Raw genomic sequence first — 15,191 nt, 5'->3', positions numbered from 1 at the left:
CCAGGCCTCAGATGTGCTGGCATCTGCCCCAACATGGCTTCATTTCCTGTCTTGTGGCCCTGACCCCAAAAGGCCTTTTCAATGCGACTTGCCACTGCGGAGCAGCCAGAAGTTCCTCACAAACAAAGCTCGTGTCAGGGCTCAGGAAGTGGAGGGAGTCATGAGTTAGGAGTAAGGGACAGAGAGGCGTCCAGCGCAGAATCAGCTGCCACCCTCACACTGGCAGTCCCTGTCCAAGGACACTTTCTGAAAAATAAACACAGTCTAAAATAACTTCCCTCCTATTACTCTAAACAGTGTTCATAGTGATGGTAACTGTGGTTTGTGCTTGCGTTTAAAATAAAAAAGGAATTCCTTTTTAAAGACTCTATTCTCCCTAGCCAAGAATAGTACAAAATAATAATAATAAGAGGCCCTGCGTTCAACCTCCTCTCCACAAAGAGCCAGGGTGGAGGGGGGATCGTTATGGAATATAAACTCACTCCCTTGATTAAAACCCTCCAACTCGCTCCCTTTTTCATTTCACATGAAGCCAAAAACCATATGTGTGTCCCAAGTGTCCCAAGGGACCTGGCTCCTACACACCTGTCGAGCCCCCCCTCCCTTGGCACACGGCCCTCTGTCTGTTCCCTGGACATGCTGAGCTCTGACCTATCTCAGTGGCTGTCATGCACAATGCTCCTCTGTCCAGAGGGGATCTCGCGTTGCCGGCGCCCGTCACCCCATAGGACGGTCGTTAAACCCATCTCCACTAGGACACTGCGTACAATCCACCCCTCCTTTACGTACAGCACACCTTCCTTGCTATCTGCTCTTTTCATGGCATTTGTCCAAAAATGCAGTTCTCTCATCTGCTTTCTGCTTTCCTGTCTGTAGGTCACGCTAGGAAATGAGCAGAGGCCCGGGTCTCTTGTGATCTCGCTATGTTCCTAGAACCTGAGAACCCATGCTCAAAGGAGGCACTCACTAAACGTTAGTCAAACGAACGAGCGAGTAGACAGCTCTCCTGCGCTGCACGTACGGCAGCCACGCAGCTGACGCGGGGGGGCTAAGTGACAGCGAGGGCGACGCGATGACAGCCTGCGTCCTGACCCCGCGCTGCATGAGAACAACCTGGCCTCCCCTCCAGCTGCACAGGAGAGAGGCTGTATGTCGCTAGGTCGTCAGGCTTCTGGGCTCTGGTTCTGTGCCCATCATTGATTCTGCCATAGCATAGTGCTAACATGAGTGACAAAGACATGGCAAGCCTTGCCTTTAAACTCTGGAAACCCCTAACATGGGGAGTGATCTATGACTAGCAAACCACACATGCAAGGGCGCTGGGGAGACGGCTCAGTGGTTTAAGGGCAGCACTTGCTTGCAAAGCCTAGTTGCCCAGGTGCGATTTCCCAGAACCCACATAGAGCCAAATGCGCAACGTGGCACATGCATCTGGAGTTCGTTTACTGCAGCCAGAGGCTCTGGCACACCCGTACTGACTCTCTCTCTCAAATAAATTTTTGTTTGTTTGTTTGTTTTTGAGGTAAGGTTTTACTCTAACCTAGGCTGACCTGGAAATTACTATATAGTCTCAGGCTAGCATCAAACTCATGCCAAGCTAAAAAAAAATTTTTTTTTAAACACAGACAAGGGCAGGAGTTGTAGGTGTCCCAAACACCCAAGGCAAGAGGAGGACCTCTGGTTGTGGGGGACCAACAAAGAGTGGATGGGAAGGTGGCACCTACCTACTGAGCAGAATCAGTGAGGGTGGGGAGAGAAAGCATGCCAGGTAGGGGCACAGCAGAGCACAGTCACAGGGAAGAAGGCTGAAGAGCAGAAGGAGGAAAGGAGTCACATAGCCAGGAGTGGTGGCACACGTCTTTAATCCCGGCACTCAGGAGCTCAAGGCCACCCTGAGACTACCTGGTTAATTCCAGGTCAGCCTGGGCCAGAGTGAGACCCTACCTCGAAAAACCAAAGAAAAAAAAAAGAAAGAAAGAAAGAAAGAAAGAAAGAAAGAAAGAAAGAAAGAAGGAAAGAAAAGAAAAGGAGGGCTGGAGAAACGGCTTAGTGGTTAAGGCATTTGCCTGCAAAACTTAAGGACCCATGTAAGCCAGATGCACAAGGTGGTACATACATCTGGAGTTTGTTTGCAGTGGCAGGAGGCCCTGGCATGCCCATTCTCTTTTTGTCTCTGCCTCTTCTCTCTCTCAAATAAATAAAGTATTTTAGAAAAAAAGAAAGAAAGAAAAGGAGTCACAGAAGAAGGTCATGTCCATCACTTGGGATTTATTTAGTGAGAAACAAAAGGTGTTTTAGCTGGGTGTGGTGGCGCATGCCTTTAATCCCAAAGGTAGGAGGATCACTGTGAGTTAGAGACCAGAGTGAGTTCCAGGTCAGCCTTCCTACTTCAAAACAAAAAAAAATAAATAAATAAAAATACAGATGTCTTAGCAAGTAAGTGGCATAAGCAGGTGGTGCTTTGGGGCAAAAATATGGCAAAGTAGGGTATGGGAGAAGAGAAGGGTGGGGACAGGGCAACTCACATCAGAATATGTCCACTCATATGTCCACTCTACAAATATTTACTTTGCATCTACTATGGGCCAAGCTCACTTTGAGTGTTTAAGATGTGTTGGGGGAACGGGGGCTGGGAGATGGCTCAGTGGACACGCTTATCTGGCAAGCATGAGGATCTGAGATCCATCCCTAAAACCAGGGTCAAATGTCAAGCATGGTGTCAGGTACTTGTCATCCCAGTGCTGGAGGGGCAGAGCCAGGCTGATCCCTGGGGCTCAATGGCCAGCCAATCTAGCCTAATTGGTGAGCCTTCTCCCCACAAAAAATGTAGCCAGGCATGTTGGTGCACACCTTTAATCCCGGCATTTGGGAGGCAGAGGTAGGAGGATCACCATGAGTTCAGGGCCACCCTGAGACTCCATAGTGAATTCCAGGTCAGCCTGAGCTAGAGTGAAACTCTACCTTGAAAAAAAAAAAAAAAAAAATGTAGTTAGCATTTCTAACACACACGCACACACACACATTGCTGAGCAAAATAGTCAAAGGCTATTGACCTTGGCAAGTTTATACTCTCTTGGGAGAAAAGAAACCACAAGCAAGCACCTAATGAATGAATACATTTCAAAGCATATTAGATGGTGAGAAGAGAGATGGGGAAAGAAGAAAGAAAAGCAGAGCGAGGGAATGAGAGAGGCTGGGACAAATATGACACGGGAGGTGGTGTCAATCACGGTGGTCAGGGCACCTGAGAGAAGGAAGAGCAGCCGTCAGCTGAGGCAGATAAGGATGAGAGGGCGCCCTGTGCATGTGTGAGGAAGACCCTCCCAGGCAAAGAGAATGACCAGGACAAAAGCTCAAGAGCAGGGGCATGTCCCACCAGAGAGAGGCAAGGGGACTTTGCTTTCACTGGGAGAGTAGCAGCCACAGCAGGGTTTTGAGCCAAGGAGTGTCAGAAGCCAACTCAAAGAGCATCCTCCGCTCTGGTCATCCCTCCCCTCAAAGCCGTAGTATTTGGCACTAACAGGAAATGAGCTATCAAGCCATGAAAAGCCATGGAGGCGCCATCTATGAATATTAACCGAGGGACAAGCCAATCTAAAAAGGCCACCAATGACTCCAGCTGTGTGACATCCTGGGAGAGGTGTAGCTATGGAGACGGTGGGAGACACCTCTGTACTTTCCTGCCAATTTTGTTATGAATTTCGACTTGCTGCTTTTTTTTAAGGTGCTTTGTTTTTGTTTTTGTTTTCCCCTTGTTTTGTTTTGTTCTTCGAGGTAGGGTCTCACTGTAGCCCAGGCTGACGTGGAATTCACTCTGTAGTCTCAGGGTGGCCTCGAACTCAAGGAGATCTTCCTACCTCTGCCTCCCAAGTCCTGGGATTAAAGGCATGTGCCACCACACCCAGCCTAAGGGGCATTTTGTTTTTTTGTTTTTAGAAAGGTAGGGTCTCACTTTAGCCCAAACTGACCTGAAATTCACTCTCTACTCCCAGGCTGACCTTGAACTCACAGCAACCCTCCTACCCCTGCCTCCCAAATGCTGGGATTAAAAGTATGTGCTACTGGGCTGGAGAGATGGCTTAGCGGTTAAGCGCTTGCCTGTGAAGCCTATGGACCCCAGTTCGAGGCTCGGTTTCCCAGGTCCCACGTTAGCCAGATGCACAAGGGGCCGCACGCGTCTGGAGTTCGTTTGCAGAGGCTGGAAGCCCTGGCGCGCCCATTCTATCTCTCTCCCTCTATCTGTCTTTCTCTCTGTGTGTCTGTCTCTCTCAAATAAACAAATAAAAAAAAATTTAAAAAGTATGTGCTACTATATCTGGCTAAATTGCTACTTTTAAAAAAAAAAAAACTTTTGTTATTTTTGTTTATTTATTTGAGAGCAACAGACAGAGAGAGAAAGAGACAGATAGAGAGAGGGAAAGAGAACGGGCATGCCAGGGCCTCCAGCCACTGCAAATGAACTCCAGACACGTGCGCCCCCTTGTGCATCTGGCTAACGTGGGTCCTGGGGAATCGAGCCTCGAACTGGGGTCCTTAGGCCTCACAGGCAAGCGCTTAATCACTAAGCCATCTCTCCAGCCCAAAATTGCTACTTTTTAAGGAAAGAAGTCTTGGTTTAGTTTTACTTGTTTGTCTGTCTGTCTGGTTGTTTGTTTATTTATTTATTTATTTATTTGCAAGCAGAGAGAAAGGGAGAGAGCAAATGGGTGCTCCAAGGCCTCTTGCTACTGCAAACAAACTCAGATGCACGTGTCACTTTGTGCATCTGGCTTTATTCAGGTATGGGGACATTGAACCCAGGCCAGCAGGCTTTGCAAGTAAGCACTTTTAACCACTGGGCAATCTCCCTAGCCTGAAATCTTGTTTGTTTGTTTGTTTTTTAATTTTTATTTTTATTCATTTGAGAAGGAGGGAGAGATTGGACACACCAGGGTGTCTCGCTAGCCATTGCAAATGAACTCCAGACACATGTGCTGCCTTGTGCATATAGCTTTACGTGGGTTCTGGGGAATGAAACCTGAGTCCTTAGGGAAGTGCCTGAACCACTAAGCCATCTCTCCAACCCCTCAGCCTGAAATCTTGGTTTTACGGACTTTCTTGGGCATGTAGGAAAATGGTTGATCATGCTTGTTTGTTTCTTTGTTTGTTTAAAACAGGGTCCAGCTACATTGCCCAGCGGCTCTCAAGCTCACAGTGCTCCTGCCTCAGCCTCCTGATGAAGTGCTGGGATTACAGGCACAGGCCTACGAGCCCAGCTGGGGAAGCCACAGCACTCAGACCAGAGACAAGGACCAAGTGGACGGGGCTGCAGGAGAAGCGCCACGCTCTGACTTGTGCAGGGGGCACAGCAGACAGGACTGCGGATGCGTGGGATGCCGGGTGTGAGAGAGAGACCGGAGTCACCGATGACCCCAAGGACCCTTAGGTTCGAGCGAATGAGGCTCTCCGCAAGGACGGTAGCTTGTGGGCAGGACAGGACAGGACAAATATATCAGGTGGTGGCAACTAAATGGAAAAGATCTGACCATTCATCTTAACACGGGAGCAGACGAAAAGGAGACCAGCTTTCCTGATTCACTCGGAGTCTGCATGGAGGCCTGACGCCGTGTGGGCGTGAGCGGGCCGCTGAGCGTACGGGAGGGAAGGGAGCGCAGTTCACGACATGACGGCACGCGCAGGCTGATGGTGCTTACCAAGCACCAAAATGCATTATTATTATTCTTATAGTTAGTGATCACTTAAATAACTTAGTAAACTAGTAAGAGGTTAAATATAAAATGAATATATAAGGTACATGGCATAAAATAAAATTTTTAAAACAAGCGTAATAGAACTCTAACAATAATTTAATTGCATTTAATTATGGATACTTTTTATTTTATTAGTATTAATTCATATTATCATACTGCTCTGTGCCCCACGTAGTATTCGATCACAGGGATTGAGGACAAGTGGTGGGGCCTGGGGATATGGCTTAGTAGGTAAAGTGCTTCAGCTCAAGCATGAGCACGTGAGTACAGACCCCAGCACCCAGGCGAAAGCCAAGAGGGGAGGCAGAGGCAGGAGGATCCCTGGGGCTTGCTGTCCAGCCAAGTCCATGAGCTTCAGGCTCAGTGAGAGATCCTGCCTCAAAAAATAAGATGGGGTGGGGGGTGCTGGAGAGATGGCTTAGCGATTAAGCACTTGCCTGCGAAGCCTAAGGATCCCAGTTAGAGGCTCGATTCCCCAGGACCCAGGTAAGCCAGATGCCCAAGGTGGCGCACGCATCAGGAGTTCATTTGCAGTGGCTGGAGGTCCTGGTGCACCCATTCTCTCTCTCTCTGCCTCTTTCTCTCTCTGTCTGTCACTCTCAAATAAATAAATAAAAAATAAGCAAAAAAAAAAAAAAGATGGGGGCTGGAGACACAGCTTAGCAATTAAGGTGCTTGCCTGTAAAGCCTAGGGACCCATGTTCGACTCCCCAGATCCCACGTAAGCCAGATGCACAGTGTGATTGCATGCACAAGGTTGCACATGTACACAAGGTGGTGCACGTATCTGGAGTTCAATGGCAGTGGCTGGCGGCCCTGACATGCCAATTCTCTCTCTCTCTCTCTCTCTCATTAAAATAAAATAAGATGGAAGTTGGTGATGGTGGTGCATGTCTTTAATCCCAACACTTGGGAAGCTGAGGTTGGAGGATCATTGTGAGTTCCAGGTCAGCCTGGGCTTGCATGAGATCCTACCTCAAATAATATAATAAATATTATTAATATGAAGAGCAACTGAAGAAGCCACTAAGTGCTGCTGGCTGGCCTCCACGCACATGTGCCCTCACATACACAAACATACACACACACTCCACATACGTAAGTGGCAAAGAGAAACGGTAGGTGTGTGCCATTACAGTCCTGTGTCCAAGAGCTTTCTGGCTGGAATAAAGGTGTAAACAGAGACTGGTGGGCACATGGAGACAGAAGCAACTGCCCTTGCCAGTGGGAGAGAAGGGGGGTTATAATGGCCTTGGAGGATGAGGGGGAGATGTTGGAAGAGACATGACAAACCTGTGAGCTGGACCCCAGGTAGGTATAAGAAGAAAGTAGGGTTGGAGAGATGGCTTGGTTGTTAAGGCACTTGCCTGCAAAGCCAAAGGATCCTGGTTTGATTCTCCACGACCCATGTAAGCCAGATGCGCAAGGGGGCGCATGTGTCTGGTGTTCATTTGCAGTGGCAGAGACCTTGAGGCACCCATTCTCTCTCTCTCTCCCTCTCTCTCTCTCTCTCTCTGACTCTCTCTCTCTCTCTCTCCCTCTGCCTCTTTCTCCTTCTCAAACAAAGAAAGAAAGAAAGAAGAGAGTCGAGGTGAGGCAGGGACTCACATGGTAAAGCAAACACCCCACATTTTGTGTCTAAATAACAGGCTGCCCACTCCACACACGAGAGGACTAATCTGTTTAGACAGCTGTGCTCAGCATCATGTCCCCAGGATTTTGCACCATATCTGGTAATCAGAAAACTTGGTAAGTAGCTTTTGAGTGCAGAGATAGGGAAATCAGAGCAAGGGACAGATTTGAGGGAAACAATGCCATCTACTAGGGGACGCTTTCAATTAAAGCGGGACTCATGAGCTTCATGGAAATGATGTCGTGAAGCCCTAGGAGACGCGCCTCTGCCCCCGGGGAAGTGACGATGCATGTTGGCAGCCCTGACGGGCACAGGTATACCTGAATTTCCTGGATGCTTTCTTCCTCCCTGGTGTCGACCTTCTTCTCCACCCCCTCACCACGGAGCAAGGCTTCCAGTGTGGTGCTTTCCGAAGTGAACCCGTCTTTCTTCAGGGGCAGCTCTACTTCTGAAAAGAAAAGAAAACAAAAGAAAAATTGAAGCAGGCAAGTCAGGCCTCTAAAGTAGGTAAGATGGAAGGAATGGTCCCTGAGGACATGCAGGGTGCCCAGCTCCTGGGAAGGACTCAAGACAGCCTGGGCTATTGCCTCCTGGTAGAACAGGAACTCTGGGGTTGAACTCAGCTTCTCCATCTAGATTTCGTGGTCCCAGAGATAGATCTCAACCCTGCCTGCTCCCCAGGGCAAGCTGAGGCAGAGCAGGGAAGGCATCCTGTGGACGTGGCATCAGACTGTCTGAGTCTCAGCCCTGCTGTTACGGCTCTCCAGCCATGTGGCTTTGGGAAAGGTGCTTGAGGAACCTGGAGCTCATTTCTCCACCTGCCAATAGGGATAAAAGTGCCCAGCACCGGCAGGCAGTTCTGAAAAGGTATACTTATTTGCATCCAAGTGTTTAAAAAAAAAAAAAGCCCTGGGCTGGAGAGATGGCTTAGTGGTTAAGGCGCTTGCCTGTGAAGGCAGAGGACCCAGGTTCAATTCCCCAGAACCCATGTAAGCCAGATGCACAAGGGGGCGCATGCGTCTGGAGTTCGTTTGCAGTGGCTGGAGGTCCCATTCTCTCTGTGTCTGTCTCTCTTCTCTCTGTCTCTCTCTCTGCTTGCAAATAAATAAATAAAATGAAATATATATTTAAAAAAAAAACAGAAACGCAAGCAGAGATACCAATGTTCCCTGATTACTATTATCTTCTAGCCTTGCCAGCTGCCCAGATCTGCTGAGCTCCATGAAAAGTGACACCAGCCTCAAAGAGGTTGTTCTCATCAACTCCCAGGGGAAAAAACTCCCCAAAGCCAAGGGGAAAGAAGGAGTGATTATAAATATCCAGTGGGTTCTAGAACAGCAGGGTGGGAGGCACTCTGTTGTGCCCAGGAGAGGTCAACAGGGTGGGGGCTGTAGTGCCCTTACCAGGGAGTCAGTGAAGTTGGGGTGCAGGCTGCTTTGTGCTAAGGATGTCAGGAGTTTGATGGAATGTCTGGGGTTTTACATCACTGGCTGCTACAGCCAGGATGTTGAAATGTTCCCCAAAGGTTCATGTGTTAATAGCCCGGTCCCCAGGGGCTATGGAAATCGCTCAAGACAGTAAAGTGCTGACCTTGCAAGTATGAGGACCTCAGTTCAGAGCCCTGGTACCTACATCAAAGCGAGGTGTGGCGGTTCACAGCTGGAATTTCAGCAAGCGGGAAGCAAAGGCAAGAGGATTTCTGGGTCTCACTGGCCATCTAGACTAGCTGAATCAATGAGAGATACTGTCTCAAAAAAAAAATAATAATAATAAGGTGAACTGGGTGTGGTGGTGCACACCTTTAATCCCAGCACTTGGGAGGCAGAGATAGGAGGATCACCATGAGTTTGAGGCCACCCTGAGACTACATAGTGAATTCCAGGTCAGCCTCAGCTAGAGTGAAACCCTACCTCAGGGGAAAAAAAAAAAGAAGAGGGCTGGAGAGATGGCTTAGCAGTTAAGGTGCTTGCCTACAGAACCCTAACGACCTGAGTTCAATTCCCTGTAAATTCCACGTAAAGCCAGACTCACAAAGTGGTACATGCATCTGGAGTTTGTTTGCAGTGGCTAGAGGCCCTGGCACACCCATTCTCCCTCTCTCTCTCTCTCTCTCTCTCTCTCTCTCTCTCTCTCTCTCTCTCTCTCTCTGCTTCCAAATAAAATAAAATAAATAAGGTGGAGAGCAATTGTGGAAGACCCCTGATGTTGACCTCTGACCTCCACGTGAGTAGAAGCACAAAAAAAAAAATTTTTTTTAATTGGTTCTCAAGGTGACACTATCAAGACACAGGGACTATTGGGAGGTTCTTAGGCCATTATGAGATACCCTTGAAAGATTGTGCAACTCTTCCTCTTCCCCTTCCTCTCTCTTCCTGGCCAGGAGGTAAGCAGAGTTTGCTCCAGCCCATGCACTACTGATCCAGCATCCCCACTAGAAGCCCACCGAATGGGTCCATGTGGCCATGACTAGAACCCTGAAAACCATAAGCCAAAATAAGTCTTTCTTTTCCTACGTTATTATCTCTGACTCATACACTAGTCCAACGTAGCAAAGTTGGGGGTTGAAAGGAGCTTGTTCCCAAGACAGACCAACAACAAAGACACTGGAACCCCTTTGTCCAGGTGTCCACAGGCCTGGCAAAGGTGGTTTTTTTTTTTTTTAAAAAAAATATATATGTATTATTTATTTATTTGAGAAAGAAAGAGATAGAAAGTGAGGGAGACAATGGGCGTACCAGGGCCTCCAGCTACTGCAAACAAACTCCAGATGCGTGTCCCCTTTGTGCATCTGGCTTATGTGGGTCCTGGAGAATCGAACTGGGATCCTTTGACTTTGCAGGCAAGCACCTTAACCGCTAAGCCATCTCTCCAGCCCCTGGCAAAGGTTTTTAAAAGTAAGAACAGGGCTGGGGAGATGGGTCAGTAGATAAAGCACTTGCCATGCACATGTGACCCCCCTGAGTTTGGATCCCCAAAAGCTGCGTAAAACTGGACACAGCAGTGAGCATCCATAATCCCAGCCCACCACTGTGAGATGGAAAGCAGAGACAAGACAATCCCCAGAAATATTCCTGGGCAGCTAACCTGGTGAACACAGCAGTGAACCTGCCTCAGACAAGGTAGAAGGCAAGGACAGACACCTTGAAGCTGTCTGACCTCCTAATGTGCCCTGTGCCATGCATGCACCCACTCTGACACACAAGAACATGCACGCACACCTGAAGAAAGAAAGAAGATTAAAAACAAGAACAGCAGTGTGTCTATTACAGGGGAGACCAACGGCTCTCTAATTGGACTGGAGGCCCACTCCATGGGAGGGAATACGTGCCTGGTACTGAAAACTTAGTCAAAAGCCTATGTCAGGGGAGGTCATGAGCCCTAGGGGAGTAACACCTGCTGTTGCCTGGCCAAATGCATATATTATGCTCACCAAACTGCCCAGTAAGCACTTCTCTTACTGTTCATACCCTTATATTAATGCTACTCTCACTTTTAGTTACAGAAGCTTCTCTTTTCAGATAGCAGTGACCAGTGGGGTGACTCAGACCAAGTGCTGAGAAGTGACAGCGGAGTGTTCAGCACTGAGACATCTCTATCACACCTTCCAAGGCTCAGAGTTCATCGCAGAAGAGGTGGCAGGAAGAAAATAAGAGCCAAAGGAAGGGTAGGACTGCTTACAATGCAATTCACCAGACAGAAATTGGCTTTGAGATCCATGACCTCGCAGTGCCTGGCACTACCTACCTAAGGCCCTCACAATAGGAGGAAACGATGATGGCACCCAAACGGGGACTAATGGAGAGGGGGAGAGGCTATGACAGAGGGTGGATTTGTGAAGGGAAAACTTGGGGGCATTTTCATGGTTTATTGTCTGTAAGTATGGAAGTTGACAATTTTTAAAAAAAGTTAAAAATAAATAGAATCCCAAGGTACAAGTTATCATATTTTGATTTACTACAAAATGTTCCTCCAACCTCTCCTTTGGTCCTGGATGTCATCCCCACCACCTACGTACAACACACACACACACACACACACACACACACACACACACACACACACGTAGTCATCATTACTCTCACCTGAGACTAAGAACATGATTCACTGATGCTGTGGAAAACAGTTGTTTAGAATAAAGGGCTCACTCATTCGAGAGGTTCAAGGGGTTAGAGGCAGATGTGGGAGGGATAAAGAGAGCAAAGAAGGAATGGTGAAGCTCCCAGGAGAGCCAATTCCACAGCTGTTCCTAGAGAGAGAGAGAGGGACAGGGTTTATAGGAAGCCCTAGACAAGAAGTGGGGCTTGTAGCCCAGGGGCCCAGAGAAAGCAGGAAACCAAGGCATGGCCCAGGCTCTCTCCCCAACACCCTCCTTCTCCTTTCCCATCGGCCAGCCTCATCAGGGAGCCAGAATATAGAAGACCTAGCTGGTGGACCCCACTGAGGTCAAGGTGATGGCTAATACTGATGGTCAACTTGACAATCTCTAGAAACACCTAGGAAACAAATCTCAGGACATGTCTATGAAGGGGCCTCTGGGTGATATTGAGTTAGGAGGGTCTACCCTAACTGTGAGGGACACTACCCCTTGGGCTCTGGCCCCAAACGGAATAAAAGGAGAGAGCAAGCTAAGCATCAGCATCCATCTCTCTCTGCTTCCTGACCGCAGGCTAAACGTGAGCAGCCGCCTCCTGCTCCGCTGCCTCGTCCTCCCCGCCATGACAGACAACACCCTCCAACTGAAAGGCAACGCCAACCCTCCCTTCCTTAAGTCGCTTCTTGTCGTGTGGTTTTTATTTTATGAGAGAGAGAAAACGGGAGAGCGAGAGCTGGTGGGTCAGGACCTCCAGCCACTGCAGTCAAGCTCCAAATGTGTGTCCCACCTTGTGCAAGCCTCTTAACCACCAAGCCACCTCTCCAGCGCATCAGGTGTTGTGTCCTAACAACACAGCCAATAACTAATGTGGCCAGCTTTTAGTGGCACAGGACAGAACCAAGAACAAAGAGTGGATCTGGAAGGACAAATGAAATCCAGTGCTGTGATCACACCCTGCTCCGCCAGGCTCTCTTCTGACCCCAGCAGAACACTGCCGACATCTCCCGTTTCCCCCACCAAGGCACGTGGACTGACAGCCTACGAAGAAAGGCTACTCACAACCCCTTAAAACTGAAGAAATGTGCCTGGAGGTGACCATCCCCCAGCAAAAAAAGAATAGTGGAGATCCAGTATCTAAAGTCATGTTAGAATTTTCCCTACCACAAAAAAAAAAAAAGGAAAAGGAAGAAGAGCAGAAGATCTGCCTCCATCAAGAACCATGACCTGGCATAGCCATCCATATCTCCATTGACAAATATTTACCAGAGACACAGGAGGTGGCCAACTAAAGACAGACTCTGCCTTTGGATATCTTACAGTGCAAAGAGACAGGCAAAATATAAAATAAAGATGCAGCTATGGACCATCACAAGGGCTATGAAGGAAAACAGAAATAAAGGGCAGAGAGTCGGGGAAGGCCTGTGTGATGAAGTTGGATTTGAATTGAGTGTCAGAAGAAAAGAGTCAACAGTCTGCGTTAAGGAGTGAGGAGCACAGAGCTCCACGGCCTATCCTGATGACGTATTATGACACCCTCAAGTCAGAAAATAAAAGGTCTTCCAAATGCCTAATGTCAAACAATTAAACTATGCTGCCTCATGCCCTATCCTCAGTCAAAAGACAATAGCATGTCACCGTCTCTCAAGCTTATAATGCTCATATATGGCTATTAAAAGTTTATTCTTTAGACTTCCCAACGCTAAATCCCACTTCAGAGTTGTCGAGCATCGCAAAGCTCGTTGAGTGGGTCAGCGCAGTCAACCTCTTCATTTTAGAAACGAGCCACCCTGGCTCAGGGAAGTTAAGCAATTTTACCAAAAGCCACACAGCAGGACAAGCAGGTAGCCAAATGATCTCTCAAGGAACCACTGAGATTGTGACAAGAGTCCTCGCTCCTTATTGTCTCATTAGTAATTAACTTTGGTGCCATACACAAGCAGAGAACGTGCCACCAGAGAGACACAAATGCCGTAGCTATGACTGACAGGTGCCACATACTCCCCAGCACACCCAGGAGCACATCCCATTCCACAGATGCAGACAGCTTAGCCTGGGGAGGTTGAGAACCTACTCACGATCACGTGACGGGCAAGATGCAAAGTACTGCTAAGGTGCAGAGTTCAATCTGCCCCCAGAAGCCCCTACCTAATTGTACTATAAAAACTATACCCGGGGCTGCAGGGTTGGCTCAGTGGTTAAGGCACTGTTTGCCTGCAAAGCCAAAGGACCCAGGTTCAATTCCCCAGGGCCCACGTTAGCCAGATGCACAAGGGGGCACACGTGTCTGGAGTTCATTTGTAGTGGCTGGAGGCCCAGGTGTGCCCATTCTCTCTCCCTCTCTCTCCCTCTCTCTCTCCCTCTTTCTCTGTCAAATAAATAAAATGTTTTTAAAAAAAAAAACTACACCTGGACTGCAGAGATGGCTTAGTGGTTAAGGCACATGCCTATGAAGCCTAAAGACCCAGGTTCAATTCTCCATGTCCCATGTAAGCCAGATGCACATGGTGGTGCATGTGTTCAGAGTTCCTTTGCAGTGGCTAGAGGCCCTGGCATGCCCATTCTCTCCCTCTCTCTCTCTCTCTCTCTCTCTCTCTCTCTCTCCACCCCCTTTCTCTCTGTCTCAAATAAATAAATAAAAACAAATCTAAAAAAATTATTTTTAATCTTTTAAAAAACTACACCTGCCTCTCTTTGGTCCTCTATTTTTTTTTTGTTTGTTTGTTTTGGGGGGGGTTGTTTGTTTGATGTTTTGTTTTGTTTTTAGAGGTAAGGTTTCACTCTAGTCCAGGCTAACTTGAAATTCACTATGTAGTCTCAGGCTGGCCTCAAACTCATGGTGATCCTCCTTTCCTCTGCCTCCTAAGTGCTGGGATAAAAGATGTGCGCCACCATGCCCAGCTTCTTTTTTCTTTTAAATTTAATTTTTATTATTTATTTGAAAGGGAGACATAGAGTGAAAGAGGCAGATTGAGAGAGAATGGATGCGCCAAGGCCTTCAGCCATTGCAAACGAACTCCAGATGCATGTGTCACCTTGTGCATCTGGCTTAAGTGGATCCTGGGGAATCGAACCTAGCTCCTTTGGCTTTACAGGCAAGCACCTTAACCACTAAGTCTTTGGTCCTCTCTTGAAAAGGCCTCTTTCCAAAGCCACATGTGTTTCCATTGCGTTCCTGGATTGGGGAGGAAAGGCGCGTCTCTAACTGGGGCTGGGGGCAGTTTGCAGCAAGGCTCCCTTTCGGGCAAACATCTCGTGTGTGTTCACCATCCTACAACAGTCTGGGCCCCCAGATGGGACTTTCTATCAGCTGTAAACTTCCTCCTCTGGATGCTCCTACTTCCTACCCTGCTAAATACACGCCCATCCTGCCTTCCCATCTCTCAGTCCTCTTGGTCCTCTGATCCAGACTACCAAGGATGCACGAGGTAGAGGTCAAGAGGGAATTGGAACTGAAAGGATGACTCAAGGCTGTGGCTCTCCTGTATACACAGGGCTCAAAGGAATCTCCCATGACACTGGGGACCCAATTCCTTCATGAGAAAAGTAAAGCACAGACAGACAGACAGGCAGACAGGCTCCCCCAAGGTCACAGAGTGACATCAATCTTTCCTCTTTACCAAAATATTTTGTTGGCTCATATATAGGTTCTGCTGTCAGACAGCCCTGGAGTCAAACCCTAGCCTTGCCAATTACTTAACCTAATGAAGGACAGAAG

General features: G+C 48.2%; 1 protein-coding gene across 1 annotated transcript in view; it reads right to left on the bottom strand.

The window, feature by feature from the left end:
* The window catches only part of Dpf3 (double PHD fingers 3), a 359,744-nt gene that overhangs the window by 145,819 nt on the left and 198,734 nt on the right, over positions 1 to 15,191 (bottom strand). The window contains exon 4 of the mRNA XM_004649423.3: positions 7,704 to 7,831. Coding sequence (XP_004649480.1) covers positions 7,704 to 7,831 — 128 coding nt within the window. The remainder of the gene's footprint in view (positions 1 to 7,703; positions 7,832 to 15,191) is intronic.

The sequence above is a fragment of the Jaculus jaculus genome, chromosome 7 (assembly GCF_020740685.1).
Source record: "Jaculus jaculus isolate mJacJac1 chromosome 7, mJacJac1.mat.Y.cur, whole genome shotgun sequence".
NCBI classification, from domain to species: domain Eukaryota; kingdom Metazoa; phylum Chordata; class Mammalia; order Rodentia; family Dipodidae; genus Jaculus; species Jaculus jaculus.
Note: the sequence above shows the minus strand (reverse complement) of the source record. Positions and strands in the feature narration are given on the sequence as shown.